At 35.8% G+C, this 17,320-nt stretch overlaps 1 protein-coding gene across 15 annotated transcripts in view; it reads left to right on the top strand.

Moving 5' to 3' along the window:
• The window catches only part of IFT74 (intraflagellar transport 74), a 128,328-nt gene that overhangs the window by 107,391 nt on the left and 3,617 nt on the right, over positions 1-17,320 (top strand). For 14 of the 15 annotated variants that reach the window (XR_012424662.1, XR_006692692.3, XR_001485412.4 and 11 more), the window contains 5 exons: positions 2,326-2,423; positions 3,202-3,328; positions 10,654-10,817; positions 11,399-11,524; positions 15,672-15,732. Coding sequence is in view for 10 of the 15 variants with exons in the window: in XM_015436486.4 (XP_015291972.1) it covers positions 2,326-2,423; positions 3,202-3,328; positions 10,654-10,817; positions 11,399-11,524; positions 15,672-15,732 (576 nt within the window). In the remaining 5 variants the exon portion in view is untranslated. The remainder of the gene's footprint in view (positions 1-2,325; positions 2,424-3,201; positions 3,329-10,653; positions 10,818-11,398; positions 11,525-15,671; positions 15,733-17,320) is intronic. The other variant, XR_012424663.1, reaches the window with a different exon arrangement.

The following is a 17,320-nucleotide window of genomic DNA, read 5'->3' as shown; positions in this document are numbered from 1 at the left end:
ACATTCAAAGCATTTTGCCTTGAAGAATAGTTTCTAGCATAATTTAGAGATGGGTAGAAAATTCTAAAAAGATATGTGATGAATGTCTATACATTGGGGCTAGATTCTAAAGCTAGCACTTACATTCGTAGTCTGTATAGAGGAAGCTTATAGACCAGGGGTCCCCAACCCCCAGGCTGCAGACCTGTAGGAACCAGGCCACACACCAGGAAGTGAGCCACTGGCAAGCGAGCATTACCGTCTGAGCTCTGCCTCCTGTTAGATCAGCAGCAGCATTAGATTCTCATATGAGTGTGAACCCTATCACATGTGAGGGATCTAGGTTGCACTCATGAGAATCTAACTAACTCCTGATGATCTGAAGTAAAACAGTTTCATCCCAAAACCATCACCCGCATCTGCCCCCCAGCCCTGGTCCATAGAAAAATTGTCTTCCACGGTCCCTGGTGCCAAAATGGTTGGGGACTGCTGCTATAGACCATTTATTGATTGAATGTTCTCTTTTACATCCTTCACTATATTCACCTTTAGTATCTTTCACTTTTATATTTAGCTTTCCATAATACTTGTTTATTAGCCCTCACATCAGATATTGTCACTCTGTTCTATCACCAGCTGTAATTTTAGTCACTTTTTGTTACAGTTTTGATTCACTTAAAAAAAACCTCAGCCTGATTTTATAAATTGGTTTTCACTTAAACTTATGTTACACACTTATAATTTTTTTAAAAATTGGCATGTATTATCTATTACTGGTTTCCTTTTAAGTTATCATTTTGCTAGAATCTGAATTCTAACAAAATGCTAGAGTTTCATCTAGGTCTGATGTCAATAGTTACCTTCATGGAAGGCATGCTATAAAAGAGTAATTGTCAGCTCTTACTTTACAAGGTACTAAGTTTTCTTTAAAATGTCAGTAAATACCAAAAATTATCTCAAAAAATTTTTTTTGAGTCTTTTGGTAAGGGAGAAAGGTGTAAAATCAAGGAACAATGTGTCACGACACCACAATATTAGAAATTACTAGAATCTACCTAGTATGGTATCTGGCACTTAGGTGTCAATAAATGTTCATTTAATGAATGTTTACTGAATGAATGGAAAGAATTCCTATACTACAGAATCTTAAAATAGAAGGTCACCTAGCTCAGATTTCTTTCCACATATTAATTATGGTTTGTTTTCCTTAAAAAATAACCCCTGAAAAACAATGTTCATTTATGCTTTTGTGTATATATAAAAATCTCATATGGCCACTTAACAGGTTACAAAAATCAACAGATTATAAAAGCAGGATATTCACACGTAAGACCTGTATGAATGCTGAAGCAGGACATTAAAGAAAATTCAGTTTTATAAAAAATATTGATTGTGGTCCTCTACCACCATATTCCAATAAAAAATGTTTTGTTGAAGACTGTTTCACTTTAAAAATATACTAAATATAAGAAAAAAGTAGAATGGAAATCCATTACAGAAGGCAAGCTGTTGATGTTTATTTCATGCTAACAATAAAATTATTTTTGACTGAAAGTTTCTATTTTTTAGATGCCCCATAGAAATACTCGAAAATGTAAATAAGAACTGGTTCTATATTAAACAAATAAAAAGATAATTTCCTAGAATATTTATTTACAATCTGAATAAATTATTAAATTCATTTAGTTGAAATGAATCCAGCATTATAAATAAAATACTCATTTTCAGATAAAATAGGTATTCAGCAATGGAAATTATAGAAATAAAGTTAGTAGCCAGGGTGTTAATAATTATTGATATATCAAAGGAGATCTTTATAAAAGCAAATTTCTTCTGATTGTCATTTTATCAGCTATTTCTTTTGAGCCTATATTTATAACTTTCCGATTTATATCAAGGTCACAGGATTTAGGCAGTTTGTAAGTATGTGAAGTTCTTATTGAATAATTACCTTTGGGTTAATAACAAATTAAACAGTGGTAGCTTAAAATTTCTAAAAATTGGGCCAGGCAGGTGGATCACGTGGTCAAGAGATCCAGATCATCCTGGCCAACATGGTGAAACCCCGTCTCTAGTAAAAATACAAAAATTAGCTGGGTATGGTGGTACAGGCCTGTAGTCCCAGCTACTCGGGAGACTGAGGCAGGAGAATCCCTTGAACCAGGAGGCGGAGGTTGCAGTGAGCTGAGATCGCACCACTGCGCTCCAGCCTCATGACAGAATGAGACTCCATATCAAAAAAAAAAAAAAAAACTTTCTAAAAAGCACTCTTAAGACCTACAAATCAGAGTTTATATAGTGTTACCTCTATCAACAGTAACCTCTCTTATGGTTTCCAATTGTCAGCTTTTATTGAGACTTTTGAGGAAACAAAGAATCAGGAACTGGAACGAAAGGCACAGATAGAAGCCAACATTGTTTCACTCTTGGAGCACTGTAGTCGAGTGAGTACCCTGTGCCTGTCTTGGTGTTGCCTTTATTTTTGCTGTGATTAACTCTCTAAATACAACTCAAAAAATAAAATGACTCACTATTATGTCTTCTCATTTAACTGCTTCCTTTAAATTCTCTTACTTGTTACTATTTATTTCAGCTATTAACTTTTTTATCACTCTAGCAAAATGTCAGGTAATTAGGGCGATAGAGAAAAAGGATGATATGTATAATATCAATATTCAGCAGTAAATGAAGCCCTAATTGAGAATAATTATTATGATCTTCTTCCATTGTTAATCTGAACTTTTGAAAGTAACATTTGCACAGATAATTTCAAAACCTGGACATGTTAGAAAATGTTTATGTTTTTATACTGTAAATTTTATTGTAAATAAAAAGGATTCTTTTCTTGCATGTATACATAATGAGTATCTCAAATTATCAGAAAATGTTTATTGGGCATCTATTATGAAATGCATGGTCTCCTTTCAATATTCTTAGTGTTTTAAGACTACAACCAGTTTCTAAAATAGTGTAGTTGAATTTTTTTCTACAGTGAAATAAAGGAAATGAAAAAAAAACCCCACAATTTTGAATTTATAGTCTGTCTTTATTGAGAAAATCCAATTTTGAATCTCATTTTCTATACAACATATAACTTGAATGGTGTATTTCAAAAACAAATACCTGATCCAAACATCTCATCCTTTGACAGTGTTTTCCAAGGGTTTTATTGAGAGTTAAATCAGTGGATTTTTTTGTATTTTTATTTCTCTGCAAATGCAGAATATAAATCGTATGAAACAGATATCTTCTATCACCAATCAAGAGCTAAAGATGATGCAGGATGACCTCAATTTTAAATCTACTGAAGTGCAGAAATCACAAAGTACAGCTCGGAATTTGACTTCAGGTGAGAAAACAACCTAGATTTTAATAATCTTTTTTTTTTTTTTTTAAATATATCAGTGTTATTCTCCTTGATTTTTTTAAAGCCTCATTGACTGAGGCTATAATTTATGATTGCCTATTGCCCCAGAATTATGTATGGCTTTTTTCATCAGCTGGCTAGTATTATATTGTATATTGTCACTGATTTAACAACATTTATTGAATACTTATTTCAAGCCTGTGCTATATAATTCTGGGTATCGTTAAAGATAAACAAAGCTGGATGCAAGTGAAAGTGCTAAGGACAGATTTTAGTCAGTAATACAGTGTGGCAGTAAGCAAGGAGGGTCCAGCATGAATTGAAATCAACTTTGATTAGTACAGAGGTGATTGAGTGTTTTAAAGGGAGAATGAGGGAGTGGTAAGGGAAAAGAAAAATTACAGAGTTCATCAGTATACATGCTGATTAGGCCAGCTGTGTCTGTTAGCTAGCAAGTATCAAGTTAGGATTCTATGCTTATACACAGACTAGCAGACAGAGGCCCTAACTTTCCTGATAATTACATTTTAATGGAATGGCTTTTAGGTCCTTGAGAAAAATACTTCTGAGTTGTGGGAGGTACATATAGATATGGTTTGGATTTTTTGTCCCCTCCAAATTTTATGTTGAAATATGACCTCCAGTGTTCGAGGTGGGCCTACTGGGAGATGTTTGGGTCATGGGGGTGGATCTCTCATGAATGGCTCAGTGTCATCCTTGTGGTAATGGGTATGTTTTTTGTGAGTTCAGGCGAGATCTGGTTGTTTAAAAGAGCCTGGCACCTCCTCCCTCTCTCTCTTGCCTTGTAATACGCAGGCTCCCCTTCTGTGATATCTCCCGTGGACACCCAGCTTTAAAATTTCCTTCTTTTGTGCTCTTTCCCTTTATTTCTCAGACCGGCCAACACTTAAGGAAATAGAAAGGAACCTACGTTGAGTATCGGGGGTAGGTTTCCCCTGATATCTGGTGCCCTTCTGTCATGATTATAAGCTTCCTGAGGCCCTCACCAGAAGCAGTTGCTGGCACCGTGTTTCATGTACAGCCTGTGGAACCATGAGCCAAATAAACTTATTTTTTTTAAATAAATTACCCAGTCTCAGGTATTCCTTTATAGCAGTGCAAATAGACTAACACACATATACATCTTAAAGGTACAGAGGAAAGATTCACAACTGGATGCTCTAAGAAAGGGTAGTCGGGCCTGTTGACCAATATGGGCTAGAATAAATAGTGCATTCTTTTGGCAGCCTTAAGCTTTGTCTGGCAGGCACTTTAAGTGGGGATAGGGTCATCCTAGGGATGCAGACTTGAGCTGTTAGAAACTGTTTGTTTAAATCTTCTAATGTGGGTGGAAGGTGGTGCATGAAATCATTTGTGCTGAGAGTGGAATTTTTATAGGCAGAGGTTGAGGCCTAGTTGAGAAGAAAGCTCAGAGGAGCCTAGTTAGTTTGGTCAAAGATTGAATCTTTGTCAGTATAAGAGGCTTAAAAAAATCTAATCTGTTTCCTCAAGAAATTTTCAACCTTGTGGAGTGACAGTTATGATACAATGAAATAATGCTATGATAGAAGTAAGCATAAGGAGCAATGGAAGTACATAGGGGACATATCCAGCCCAGTCTTGGATAGTTAAGAAGAGATGATGTTTAATTTTAATTAGTTTAAGTCATACTTACTAGCATGGGACTAGAACAGCACTGTCCAAGATAAATGTAATGCCAATATATATTATATTTATATAATTAAAGTTTTCTAGTAGCCATGTTGAAAAAGTAAAAAGAGACAGATTAATTTTAATAATATATTTTATTTAAACTGGTATAGCCAAGATATTATTTCAACATGTAAACTATATAAAAATGATCAAAAAGATATTTTATTTTCATGACATTTCAATTAGGACTAGCCTTATTTATTTATGTATTTATTTATTTATAAGACAGGGTCTCCCTCTCATTGCCCAGGCTGGAGTGAAATGGTGTGATCATAGCTCACTGCAGCCTTTACTTCCTGGGCTCAGGTGCTTCTCTCACCTCAGCCTCCCAACTACCTGGGACAACAGGCACACACCAGCATGCCTAGCTAATATTTTGTATTTTTAATAGAGATGGGGTTTCACCATGTTTTCCAGGCTAGTCTCAACTCCTGGGCTCAAGCCATCTGCCCACCTCGGCTTCCCAAAGTGTTGGGATCACAGGCATAAGCCACTGCACCTGGCTTGGACTAGACATACTTAAAAGTGCTCACAAATCACATGGGGCTACTGGCTGCCATTGGGATGGTGCAGGTGGAGATTAGATACAAATAAAGTTGAGGTTAAAGATACTAGGATAAAGCCATGTAAAAATTTGATGGGATCTTTGGTTTATGAACTAATGGCTTCTATGGGTGTTCTTTATGCTGGTGTGTGGCAGCTTTGAAATAGCTATGTTTTTGTCTACCTGGAATTACTACAGTTAGAGATAATGAGAAATGAAAACCTAATTAATATTTGCTAACTTAAGAATGTTGAGGGATTTTTGAAATGAAATAATGATCCATAATACCTTTGTCTGGATTCCCAATCCATAATACCTTTATCTGGATTCCCAAAATCTAAAAAGATATTGGCAGCAAAACCTGACCTGACCTGAACTGACATGAGGCTATTTATAGTTTTTAATTGTCCTACCTAGTGTGACTATTTATGCTTTTTGCTGTAGAAATATTTGTGTGCTTGATGACAAGGTATTATCTCAGACCCTGCTGTTATGTAATTATTAGTATATGGGCTATATTACTTTTCTAAAATCCAAAGAATTCTGCATTCTGAAATACAAGAGTTTTAGATAAGGGATTATGGACCTATAAATGCATACTGAATGCTATTAATTGCATTAATAGTGGTGATATAGGTATATAATTGCTATATTTAAGCCTATTTTACATCCAGATTTGTTGAGTTTACCATAGTTTTATTTGTATGTCTATATGCCAAGTAACTGGAGGAATTACATTCTTGATATATAACTACTATTGGTTTGACTGTGAGTTTATTTTTATTGTAAAAAAACAACAAAATTTATCATCTTAACCATTTTGAAGTGTACAATACAGTAATGTTAACTATATGCACATTGTTCTGCAACAAATCTCTAGAACTTTTTCATCTTGCAGAACTAAAACACTATACCTCCTGAACAACAACTCCATATTTCCCTATCCCCTGACCCCTGGAGACCACCATTCTACTTCTGTTTCTATGAGTCTGACTACTTTAAATTACCTCATATAAATGAAGTCATACAGTATTTGTCCTTTGGGGACTGGCTTAGTTCACTTGGCATAATGTCCTCAAGGTTCATCCATGTTGTAGCAAAGAAGGATTTTCTTTTTTAAGGTTCAATAACAATTCTATTGCATGTATATATCCTATTTTAAAGTCTATCTATAGACATTTAGATTGCTTCCACCTTTTGGCTATTGTGAATAATGCTGCAGTGAACATGGGTGTGTAAATATTTCTTCATGATCCTATTTACATTTCTTTTGGACATATATGAATATTTTTAAATATTTTATCTTTTCTATAAACTAAATAATTTTATAGTTTTATTATTTCATCTAGAAAACCTGTTTTGTATTTTAGATCTTCATGCCCAAGTTTTTCATTTATCTAAGGTCAATGTAAATTCAACAAGTTTTTCCCCCTTTAAGCTATCTTCTGTAACAGCTGTCAAGAAATGTACATTTTTTAAAAGGCAAAAATCAATACCAGGAAACAAATTCAATAATCAAGACTTTGTATTCATTCCACATTTTATACTTTGTGTTTATAGTTCCTTTTAACAGCTAGTCATTATGGGCCGGGCGAGGTGGCTCACGCCTGTAATCCCAGCACTTTGGGAGGCCGAGGTGGGCGAATCATCAGAGGTCACGAGTTCAAGACCTGGTTGACCAACATGGTGAAACCCCATCACTACTAAAAATACAAAATTAGTTGGGTGTGGTGGCGCATGCCTGTAATCCCAGCTACTCAGGAGGCTGAGGCAGAAGAATCACTTGGAGCCAGGAGGTGGAGGTTGCAGTGAGCCGAGATCGTGCCATTGCACTCCAGCCTGGGCAGCAGAGCGAAACTCTATCTCAAAAAAGAAAAAAAAAAGGAGTCATTATGTGTTCTCCAGAGAGGTACAGTGGAAAAAAAAAAAGAAAACTGACTTCAATGGAGATAAAAATCCAGTTTAATACTATGATAAAGATTTTGCTGGAAATTTTTCTTAGTAAAGGTTAAAGTCATTGATAATGACTTTAATTTTATTTACTACATTGTTTTCATTTTAACTTCAACCAACCATATAATTTTTTTTTCTTTCTTTCCCTAAAACCATCCTCCAACTCAATAAATTTTTTGTATCTTGAAAGCACCACGAGAGGTTTATAATATTCTTGTTTGCCTTTCAGATATAATGGATTTAGTGTACTCTGTGTTTTATTTTTATTATTATTATTTTTTTTAATGGAGCAATCGCTTCTTGCGGGAAGGGTGAAGAAAACCTAGATATTATAATGGCCCTTCACAGGTCACTGTACCGAAAGGGCTACACACTACATCGGTGATGTAAAAATTTCAGGGAAAGCCAGGCGCGGTGGCTCACGCCTGTAATCCCAGCACTTTGGGAGGCTGAGACGGGCGGATCACGAGGTCAGGAGATCGAGACCATCCTGGCTAACACGGTGAAACCCCGTCTCTACTAAAATACAAAAAAAATTAGCGGGGCATGGTGGCGGGCGCCTGTAGTCCCAGCTACTCGGGAGGCTGAGGCAGGAGAATGGCGTGAACCCAGGAGACGGAGCTTGCAGTGAGCCGAGATCGCGCCACTGCACTCCAGCCTGGGCGACAGAGCGAGACTCCGTCTCAAAAAAAAAAAAAAAAAAAAAAAAAAAAAAAAAAATTCAGGGGAGTGAGGTGATTGGAGGAAATAAGTCTGTAAACGGCTTCTTAGGGAGTCAATAATGTAAGAAAAAGGTTGAGAAACACTGATGTACTGCATGGGCAAAGAGGCAAGGATTTATCAGCAATAGTTTTTATTTATATTTTTTGAAAGGAAACTCCAGAGAGTAAACAAATGTGCTGATGACAGACTATCTTAGAAACACTTCCCCAGGTCAAAGTGGTTCCTTCTGAGATTTTGCTACTGTGTACACACTGCTTGGTAAACTTTGCAACTTCACAGCATATCAGAAGGAACTAGACTGCATCCTCTTCCTGTCTCTTCCCTTGGAGTAGCATTTAGCTTTTCACTGGGGACCTGTTGTTAAAGGAAGATAAACTTTACCCTATACCAACCATTTTCTCCTTTTATCAAGAAAAATCAATTTGTATGATTCTTAAATGTATTTCCCTGGTATATATTCAAATTAAACTTGCAATTAGATTTATATCAGTGTTTACTCCAAATAGTCAAAGTATCTACAGGCTAAAAACAGTTCCTATTTAGAGCATTAAAATAGCATAAGCCTTAGTCACTTGTTCAGCTCTTTGGTTCTCATAACTATTTCTAACCCTGGTAGCGATAAGAATCCAACAAAACAAAACTCTTTGCAACAACATTTAAGTCTTGCTATATAGATATTTATATTTATGTGTACATATACATATATATTTTTAAATAGTGTATGTCGCTATGGTTGACTTTTAAAACTCTTAAAGGGGTAAAAGGAAATATTCAAGAAATCCTGGCTTAATTACACAAACTTTAAAAATTTTGGTTGGATAACAGTCTCTTTTCTTAAATCAGTGACTTTTGAAGCATTGTTTTTTACTCTTCAAATTCATTCATATTCATTTACTATTCAGTATGCTGAACTTCTGTTACTGGCCCAAAGGTACTAGACTTTCTTACCTCTAGACTTTGCACATGCTGATTGTTTTTGCTGGAACACTTTTACCTTCCTCTTTGTGTGATATTTATAAACCTTAAGCCTTTAATTGAAAGACATATCTTTAGAGAGCTCTCTTGATCCCTGCTACATGCTTTTATGGCACCCTGTACTACTCTTTTCTTATTTATCCAGTTTCTTGTAAATACTTATTTGCCTGCTTCTACCTCTAAGATACAGCTCCCTGAGTGAAAACCATGTCTCTGTTGATTTCTATTATATCCTCAGCACCTGGCATATAGTAGATGCTTGGTGTTTTTCAATGGAAGAATGAGACACACACAGGTATCCTCATTATTCATAGATTTCATTAGGGAATCAAGTTAACCTGATGTATATTAGCCACAACTGTCTCCATGCTAACAAACATGTGAATTTGCCTTCTCACTTTATACTTTGTATCTCCCAAATAAATACTTGGAGCATTTTTGTGATCATTTGTGGACATGGGCAGACTTGTGAAAAATTTCAACAGTCTGACATGCACATTGCCAACAGAAGTTGAAAAAGGCAACACTCTGCCTTCTTATATCAGTTCTCATACTATAAACAGGTTTCCTTTTTGCAGTATATTTAGTGTCATGTTTTTTGCATTTTTGTGCTTTCTGTTGGTGATCATGCCATTTAAAATGGCCCCAAACAAAGTGCTGATGTGCTAAGTGTTCCTAAGCACAAAGTCTGTGATGTGGCTTGTGGAGAAAACGTGTGATAGGTAAACTTAATTCAGGCATAAGTTACAGTGCTGTTGGCTGTGAGGTCAGTGTTAGTGAATCTACAACCTATAGTAAATAAGATGTCTTTAAACAGAAACACACATAAGACAAGATCATATATTGGCTAATTGACTAAAATGTGACTAAAGGCTCACAGGAACTTAACCCTGTATTTCCCTTAGGAGCAATAGTTCAATATTTGCTAACTCATTGTTCACAATAACTTCATAGACATATCTACCACAGATAGTAAGAGTTGATTATATGTGCAATTATAAAATTGTGCTCAAATATATATATAATGTTATTTAACTTGGTTTTTTCCCTACGTAACTGTCTGTGTCATGCTCCTATTAAAAATAATGTGTCTTTATCTCATAATATAGATTGTATTACTAAGCAAGAAAAAAACTTACATGTTTGTTAGCATGGAGACACTTGTGGCTAATATGCATCAGGTTAACTTGATTCCCTAATATATTGGTTACCTGAAATTGGTTACTGAGGGGATGAGTATTTTTTTTCTTAATTTATATTATCTCACTTGTTACAGTGAACATATATTTCTTTTACAGATATTCTTGTAAAACATGATTTTTAATAGTTGCATTACATTTCCTTCTGTTGAAAGGAATAACATTTTGATTAATTATCACCTTAAATTCTTATGTTTCAGACAGTCAGCGTCTGCAGTTGGATCTGCAGAAAATGGAGCTTCTAGAAAGTAAGATGACTGAAGAACAGCATTCTCTAAAAAGCAAAATTAAGCAAATGACAACTGATCTGGAGACATATAATGATTTGCCAGCTTTAAAATCATCAGGTGAAGAAAAGAAAAAGGTAAACATTAACCAAGTCTTACAGAATTACAATTCAGATTGTTTTTTTCTTGATCAAATGTAATATATTTGTGGTATATTAGGATTTGTGGTATAATAGGATTTGTTATTTTAAGTTGATTATTTTATATGTATAAGCTGAGAAAAAATAAAAATGTTTACATATGTAGTTGGAATTTAGAGTGACTTAAAGTTTTAAAGAAAAGCAAAAATTGAAAAGCAAGGTATAAGCTGCTACTTAATGCAGAGCATTTCAGCGAATATGAGCTTTGTTAAATGCAGATTAGATTATGACTCTATCCTACCTGAAACTTGTCAGTGGCTTTCCATTGCTATTTACATTAATTTAGACTTAATTTGGTAGGGTCGGGAGAGATAATGACAGCATTAATAGAGTTATTAATACAGTTAATGTTAACATAGCTTATAGTTCAAAGGATATTTTTACAAAGAGGTTTTAGAGTAGTTATAGCCTTGATATAATTTTACCAGAATATAGTTATTGAAATTAAGTTAAATATGCTTTATGCTGGCTTACTACGTATTTTCTATAACCTGTCACTTCTATTTGGATCTTTCTAGAAATTACATCAGGAGAGAATGATCTTATCAACCCGCAGAAATGCCTTTAAGAAAATAATGGAGAAGCTAAACATAGAACATGAGGCACTAAAAACACAATTGCAAGAAAATGAGACACATTCTCAGGTAAAAAATGTTTTAAATGACTTTGAAATTCTCTTAGTCTATATTTTCACCCCAAAACAATCTTTTTTTATTTTAAAATTTGCTTTATATACCTTCTATATTTTCTGACTTTTAAGACAGCCAGATTCTGCACAGTCTTCATTCAGAATGAATGGATTCCTGCTTTCTTACCTTCTATAAACCTATATTGAAAGCCAACTCTGTTAGATACTGTCTTTGGCACAGCTATTAAGATATATGGGATAGTATCTTTTAAAAATCTTGAAAGTGAAACATTACTAATGCAGAAGCTAAAAATCCATAAAAATCACAAATAAAATAAATTCTAATGACTAGTACCCATCACCCAGAAGAGAGAATGCTTATTGTTGCTGTAGTGTGGGTTCTTTTAGTCGATGGATAGATAGGTAGATAGAGAGATAGATAGATAGACAGATAGATAGATATGTGTATACACATATTTATGCATATACTTAGGTACACATTTATTTTGAAGCATTTATAGAAATTGCACCATATTGTACATATCATTTAGGAGCTTGTTTTTCACGATTAACTGTACATCATAAGTACTTTCCCTTGTCAATATATATATTGACTTTTAAAAAATATTAATAGCTTAATGATATTCCAGTACATGGATGTAGCATAATATATTGAACCAGTTCCCTTTCATTGGATATTTAGGTAATTTCTAGTTTTAAAACCATTGAAATAATGCTATAAAGAGCAATCCAGGTATCCTTGAACTTCTTAATTCATGTCTCCAATTATTTACATAGGATACATAGATATATAAACCTGCAGCCCCCTTTTCATATCACTCATCTTGCTGATAACTACTTGAACAGTGTGTGAGGTCTAGATTGAGAGCTGAGACTGGACAGAGACAATGTCTATCTCGTTTATTCCTTGCACTGTGCTGTTGGTTGGCACATAGTAGGTGCTCAGCAATTATTTGTTGAATGATTGAATGAAGCATTATGTGTCATATACAAAGTCAACAACTATGGTCTGAAAAAGATTGATCATTCTCATATCTAATTAGTCTATGCTAGAAATTTGCACACGTGGTTTAAAATGCTAAATGCATTAAAAATTCGCTCTTTGGCCAGGTGCAGTGGCTCACGCCTGTAATCTTAGCACTTTAGGAGGCTGAGACGGGCGGATCACGAGGTCAGGAGATAGAGACCATCCTGGCTAACACGATGAAACCCGATCTCTACTAAAAATACAAAAAATTAGCCGAGAGTGGTGGTGGGCACCTATGGTACCAGCCACTCTGGAGGCTGAGGCAGAGGAGTGACTTGAACCCGAGAGGCAGAAGTTGCAGTGAGCTGAGATCGCGCCACCGCACTCCAGCCTGGGCAACAACAAGACTCTGTCTCCAAAAAAAAAAAAATCCCCCTTTTTCTTCATATAGTTATGTGATCATGATAGAGAAAAATAAAAACAATGTCATTTGATTTTCCACTACCTAGGTACAACCATTTTGTTAACATTTTAGTGCTCTATCCTTGTAGTCTTTTTGTCCTTACATACATCCATATTGTTTTTACAAAAAGTGAAATCATGCTATTCATACAGTCTTTCAACATTTTCTTAACTTTTTTCAGCCTTTTTTTTTTTTTTTTTTTTTTTTTAAACAGAGTCTCATGCTGTTGCCCAGGGTGGAATGTGGTGGCATAATTGTAACTCACTGCAACCTTGAGCTGCTGGACTCAACAGATCCTCCTGCCTCAGCCACCCAAGTAGCTAGGACTACAGGCACAGACCACCATGCCCAGCTAATTTTTGTTATTTTTTTATAGAGACAGGGTCTTGCTGTATTGTCCTGGCTAGTCTTGAACTTGTGGCCTCAAGCAGTCCTCCTGCCTCAGCCTCCCAAAGTGCTGGGATTGCAGGCCTGAGCCACTGTGCTCAGCTTTTTTTTTCCTTTTGAGATGGAGTTTTGCTCTTGTCACCCAGGCTGGAGTGCAATGGTTCAATCTTGGCTCACTGCAACCTCCGCCTCCTGGGTTCAAGCGATTTTCCTGCCTCAGCCTCCCAAGTAGCTGGGATTACAGGTGCCTGCCACCACGCCTGGCAATTTTTTTTGTATTTTTAGTAGAGACAGGGTTTCACTGTATTGGCCAGGCTGGTCTCGAACTCCTGACCTCAGGTGATCTGCCTGCCTCGGCCTCCCAAAGTGCTGGGATTACAGGTGTGAGCCACCACACCCAGCCTTTGGTGACATTTCTATAGCATTAGCTATTTCATTGTATGGATGTACTATTTGAAAACAAAATATACCTTACATTCTTTTTGAAAAGGGTAGAATCTCATGAAAGCTTACTACAACTACTAAAAGGTTAGAAATCACTAGTTTACATAATTCAAATTTACCAGTTACTCTGTTCTACTTCATATACAAACCTAGATATAGACTTATCAGTGACAAAATTTTCTCAGGTTGTTTAGAGTGAGGATGAGTGCTGGGGAAGAAACAAGACAAAGTTTGTGAGGCCATTGTCTTCAGTGGTTCTTAGAAAAAAATACTGATACTTCTTATGGAATATTAGCCCTCCTCATTCACTGAATAGATGATTTAAGATGGAAAGCATTTGACAAACACCATTTCTTAGAGCCAGTGAGTGGTTACCTTGTTTATCCCTACATTAAGTGCTAATTGTATTCTTAACTCCATGTAGTGATAACTGGAAATCACAACATAAGCCACAATTTTGAATCCTTCTCTGTCTTATTTGTCATCTTTTGTGAATCCCAACTGATCAAATCAAATCCTGATCTTCCTGTCTTTCACAACTATTTTCTTGAAAACTGGCTTTTGGCATCTATGAAGAATTTTATGTAACAGATTATTTAAATAAGTTAGGGAAAAACAGATTTTCAAAATGAATTTTTCTTTCATGATATCCTTGGAGGTTTAAAGGAAAGTCAATAATATGGAGGTATAATGTAAAAGGAATTTGACCATCTGACATAGCATTGCTTTTATACCATTCCTGTAGCACTTAACAGGTCTGATGCATTATAAGAAGGCCACCTGTTTGTATTAAACAATGACAAAAAAGTCTGGTACTTGACTTTGCTGAAGGTTATTAGAGATTTACTGCCAGAAACTGCTGACTGCTTCCTTAAGTCCATCTTAACTTCAAGGTCCTGTCTGGGGGAGATTGATGTGATTTAGTAATACCAGCTCACAGCACATACAGTTCACATAATTAATGAGCTATGATTCATTCTAATATCTAGATTTATCTCTTTGGAGGAAACAATGAGATGGATGCTACATCAAGGCTGAATTTGCGCCCTGAAAATTATTTTAACATGAGGGTAGAAGGAAACATTTCCACTGCTGCTTCAATTATTGTATTTTTAAACTAATCATTACTTCTTTGAAATGTCCAGACGGAACATTATTTTAGCATTTCAATTTTCAAATGGTCCTTTGCTTTGGAAAAAACTATGTGCATCTTAAAAAAGAAAGACCATAACCCAGAGTTACGAGGTTAATTAAATCAGAAAAACAATTTAATTCTATAACAGTAAAATTGTCTTCTGAGGAAGCAACCATCAATATAATATCCACATTAGCTTCCTGTTGATGCAGAAATTATTGTAACAGTGCCAGCTTTTTACCAGCTCTCTTATAATCTTCACACTGCAGCTCTGCTCTTATCACAGCTTGTGGAATTAGACAGGAAATTTAGCCCTGGAAATAAGGAAGTTTCTCCTATATGGCTGAACCTTTGACAGTGTTTGAATATATATTATATTTGTGGCATTAGACTTCCAGATTTCAAGAAGAGATTCCCATCGTGTCCCATTTTTCTTTTAAAAGTTTTTTTAGGGAAAGGAAAATCATGAATTGTCTTTTAGTTGGCATGCTCATTGGTATAATAAACATTTAAAATATTTTATAATTAAAATAAATATATATGGTAAAACATGTTATAACATTCATCACTGTATTAATGTATTTACTATTATTTAATCTTTTTTTCTACCATGGCTTTATCTCAATAAAATGCAAGTTGATAAGATTTAAAGTTGGAGTGATTTTTTTTTTGTCTTATCCTCTTAGAAAGACATATAATTGTTTTAAATATGGATACTAGTTAATATTTTTCTTTTATGTTTTTAGCTTACAAATTTGGAAAGAAAGTGGCAACACCATGAGCAAAATAATTTTGTGATGAAAGAATGTATCCTTTAAAAAGCTGAAAATGGGGCCGGGCACGGTGGCTCATGCTTATAATCCCAGCACTTTGGGAGGCCGAGGGGGGGTGGACCACAAGGTCAGGAGATCGAGACCACCCTAGCTAACACGGTGAAACCCCATCTCTACTAAAAATACAAAAAAATTAGCCGGGCGTGGTGGCAGGTGCCTGTAATCCCTGCTACTCGGGAGCCTGAGGCAGGAGAATGGCATGAACCTGGGAGGCGGAGCTTGCAGTGAGCCAAGATCATGCGACTGCACTCCAGCCTGAACAACAGAGCAAGACTCCATTTCAAAAAAAAAAAAAAAAAAAGCTAAAAATGAAGTTGACTGAGTTAGTTATTTTTTTCTAGGAATTTTTTTAAAGATTCAAATTTAGTTCAACACATACTTATTAAATACCAAATATGTACAAAACACTGAGCTAAATTAAATGAATATGACTGTTTCAATTCTACAGCAGTTAAGAGGTGTGTGTGTGTGTGTGTGTGTGTGTGTGTGTGTGTGTGTGTGTGTGCCCTAAAGTAATAGCAGATTTTGGGAATTGCCAAAAAAGGAGTACAAAGACTTAATGTAGCATAGTGATTAAGTGCCCAGATTTTGGAGTCGGGAGATCCAATTTTAAATGTTAACTCTACTGCTTATAAGTTACAAACTTTGTACAATTTAATCTGTTCAAGCCAGCACTGTATCATCTCTTAAGATTCAGTTTTCCAGGATCACAGGGCTTGGGTAAAGTTAAACATTATCAGTAAATCTTCTGATAAACATGGCAGGAATTTCTTTTTTGTTTAGAGACGGGAGTCTCACCAACTTAGCCAGGCTGGTCTCAAACTCCTAGGCTCAATCCCTCCTCGGCCTGCTCAAGTGCTGGGATTCGAGACATGAGCCACTGCTCTTGGCCCCAGAATTGTATCATCTCTGAAATCTCTAAAATATAGTTAATATTTCCTTCTCAGTGTTGTTGGGAGAATTATATATAACCGTATAGTAAAACGTATATTATATATGTATACAATATATAGTTGCTTGTTTATAATGTTCTACCTTGAATATCTGGGCAGCAAAGGGAGGTAGACTAAGTAAGATCCTGAGAAGTTTGACCTCCAAGCTCATCCGTGTTTCAGTTAATTCAACTCCATTTTATGTCTACAAAGATGATACTTATGTCTCATCTTACTGTTTACTTTTAGTTTGATTATAGGAGGCAGTAAGCAGCTGTTGAGAACATGTATTATGGAGTTGTAACAAATATTTCCTTAAAAGTTGTTTCCTATTCCCTTCTTTGACCCATTCAAGGGTGTCTGCCTGGAGAAGTAGATCCTGACTCAGTGGCAGCATAGGTTCTCCCCTAGGGTGGTGCTGAACTTCAGCTCAGAAGCAGCCTGGACCCCAACTTACCTCCAGATAAAGTGTTTTCGGTGCTCTGTTGCCAGTGTTAGTGCAACTTAGTTTAAAAATAGAAGACTTGGCCGGGCGCGGTGGCTCAAGCCTGTAATCCCAGCACTTTGGGAGGCCGAGACGGGCGGATCACGAGGTCAGGAGATCGAGACCATCCTGGCTAACACGGTGAA

This window comes from Macaca fascicularis, chromosome 15 (genome assembly GCF_037993035.2).
Source record: "Macaca fascicularis isolate 582-1 chromosome 15, T2T-MFA8v1.1".
Classification (NCBI taxonomy): domain Eukaryota; kingdom Metazoa; phylum Chordata; class Mammalia; order Primates; family Cercopithecidae; genus Macaca; species Macaca fascicularis.
Note: the sequence above shows the minus strand (reverse complement) of the source record. Positions and strands in the feature narration are given on the sequence as shown.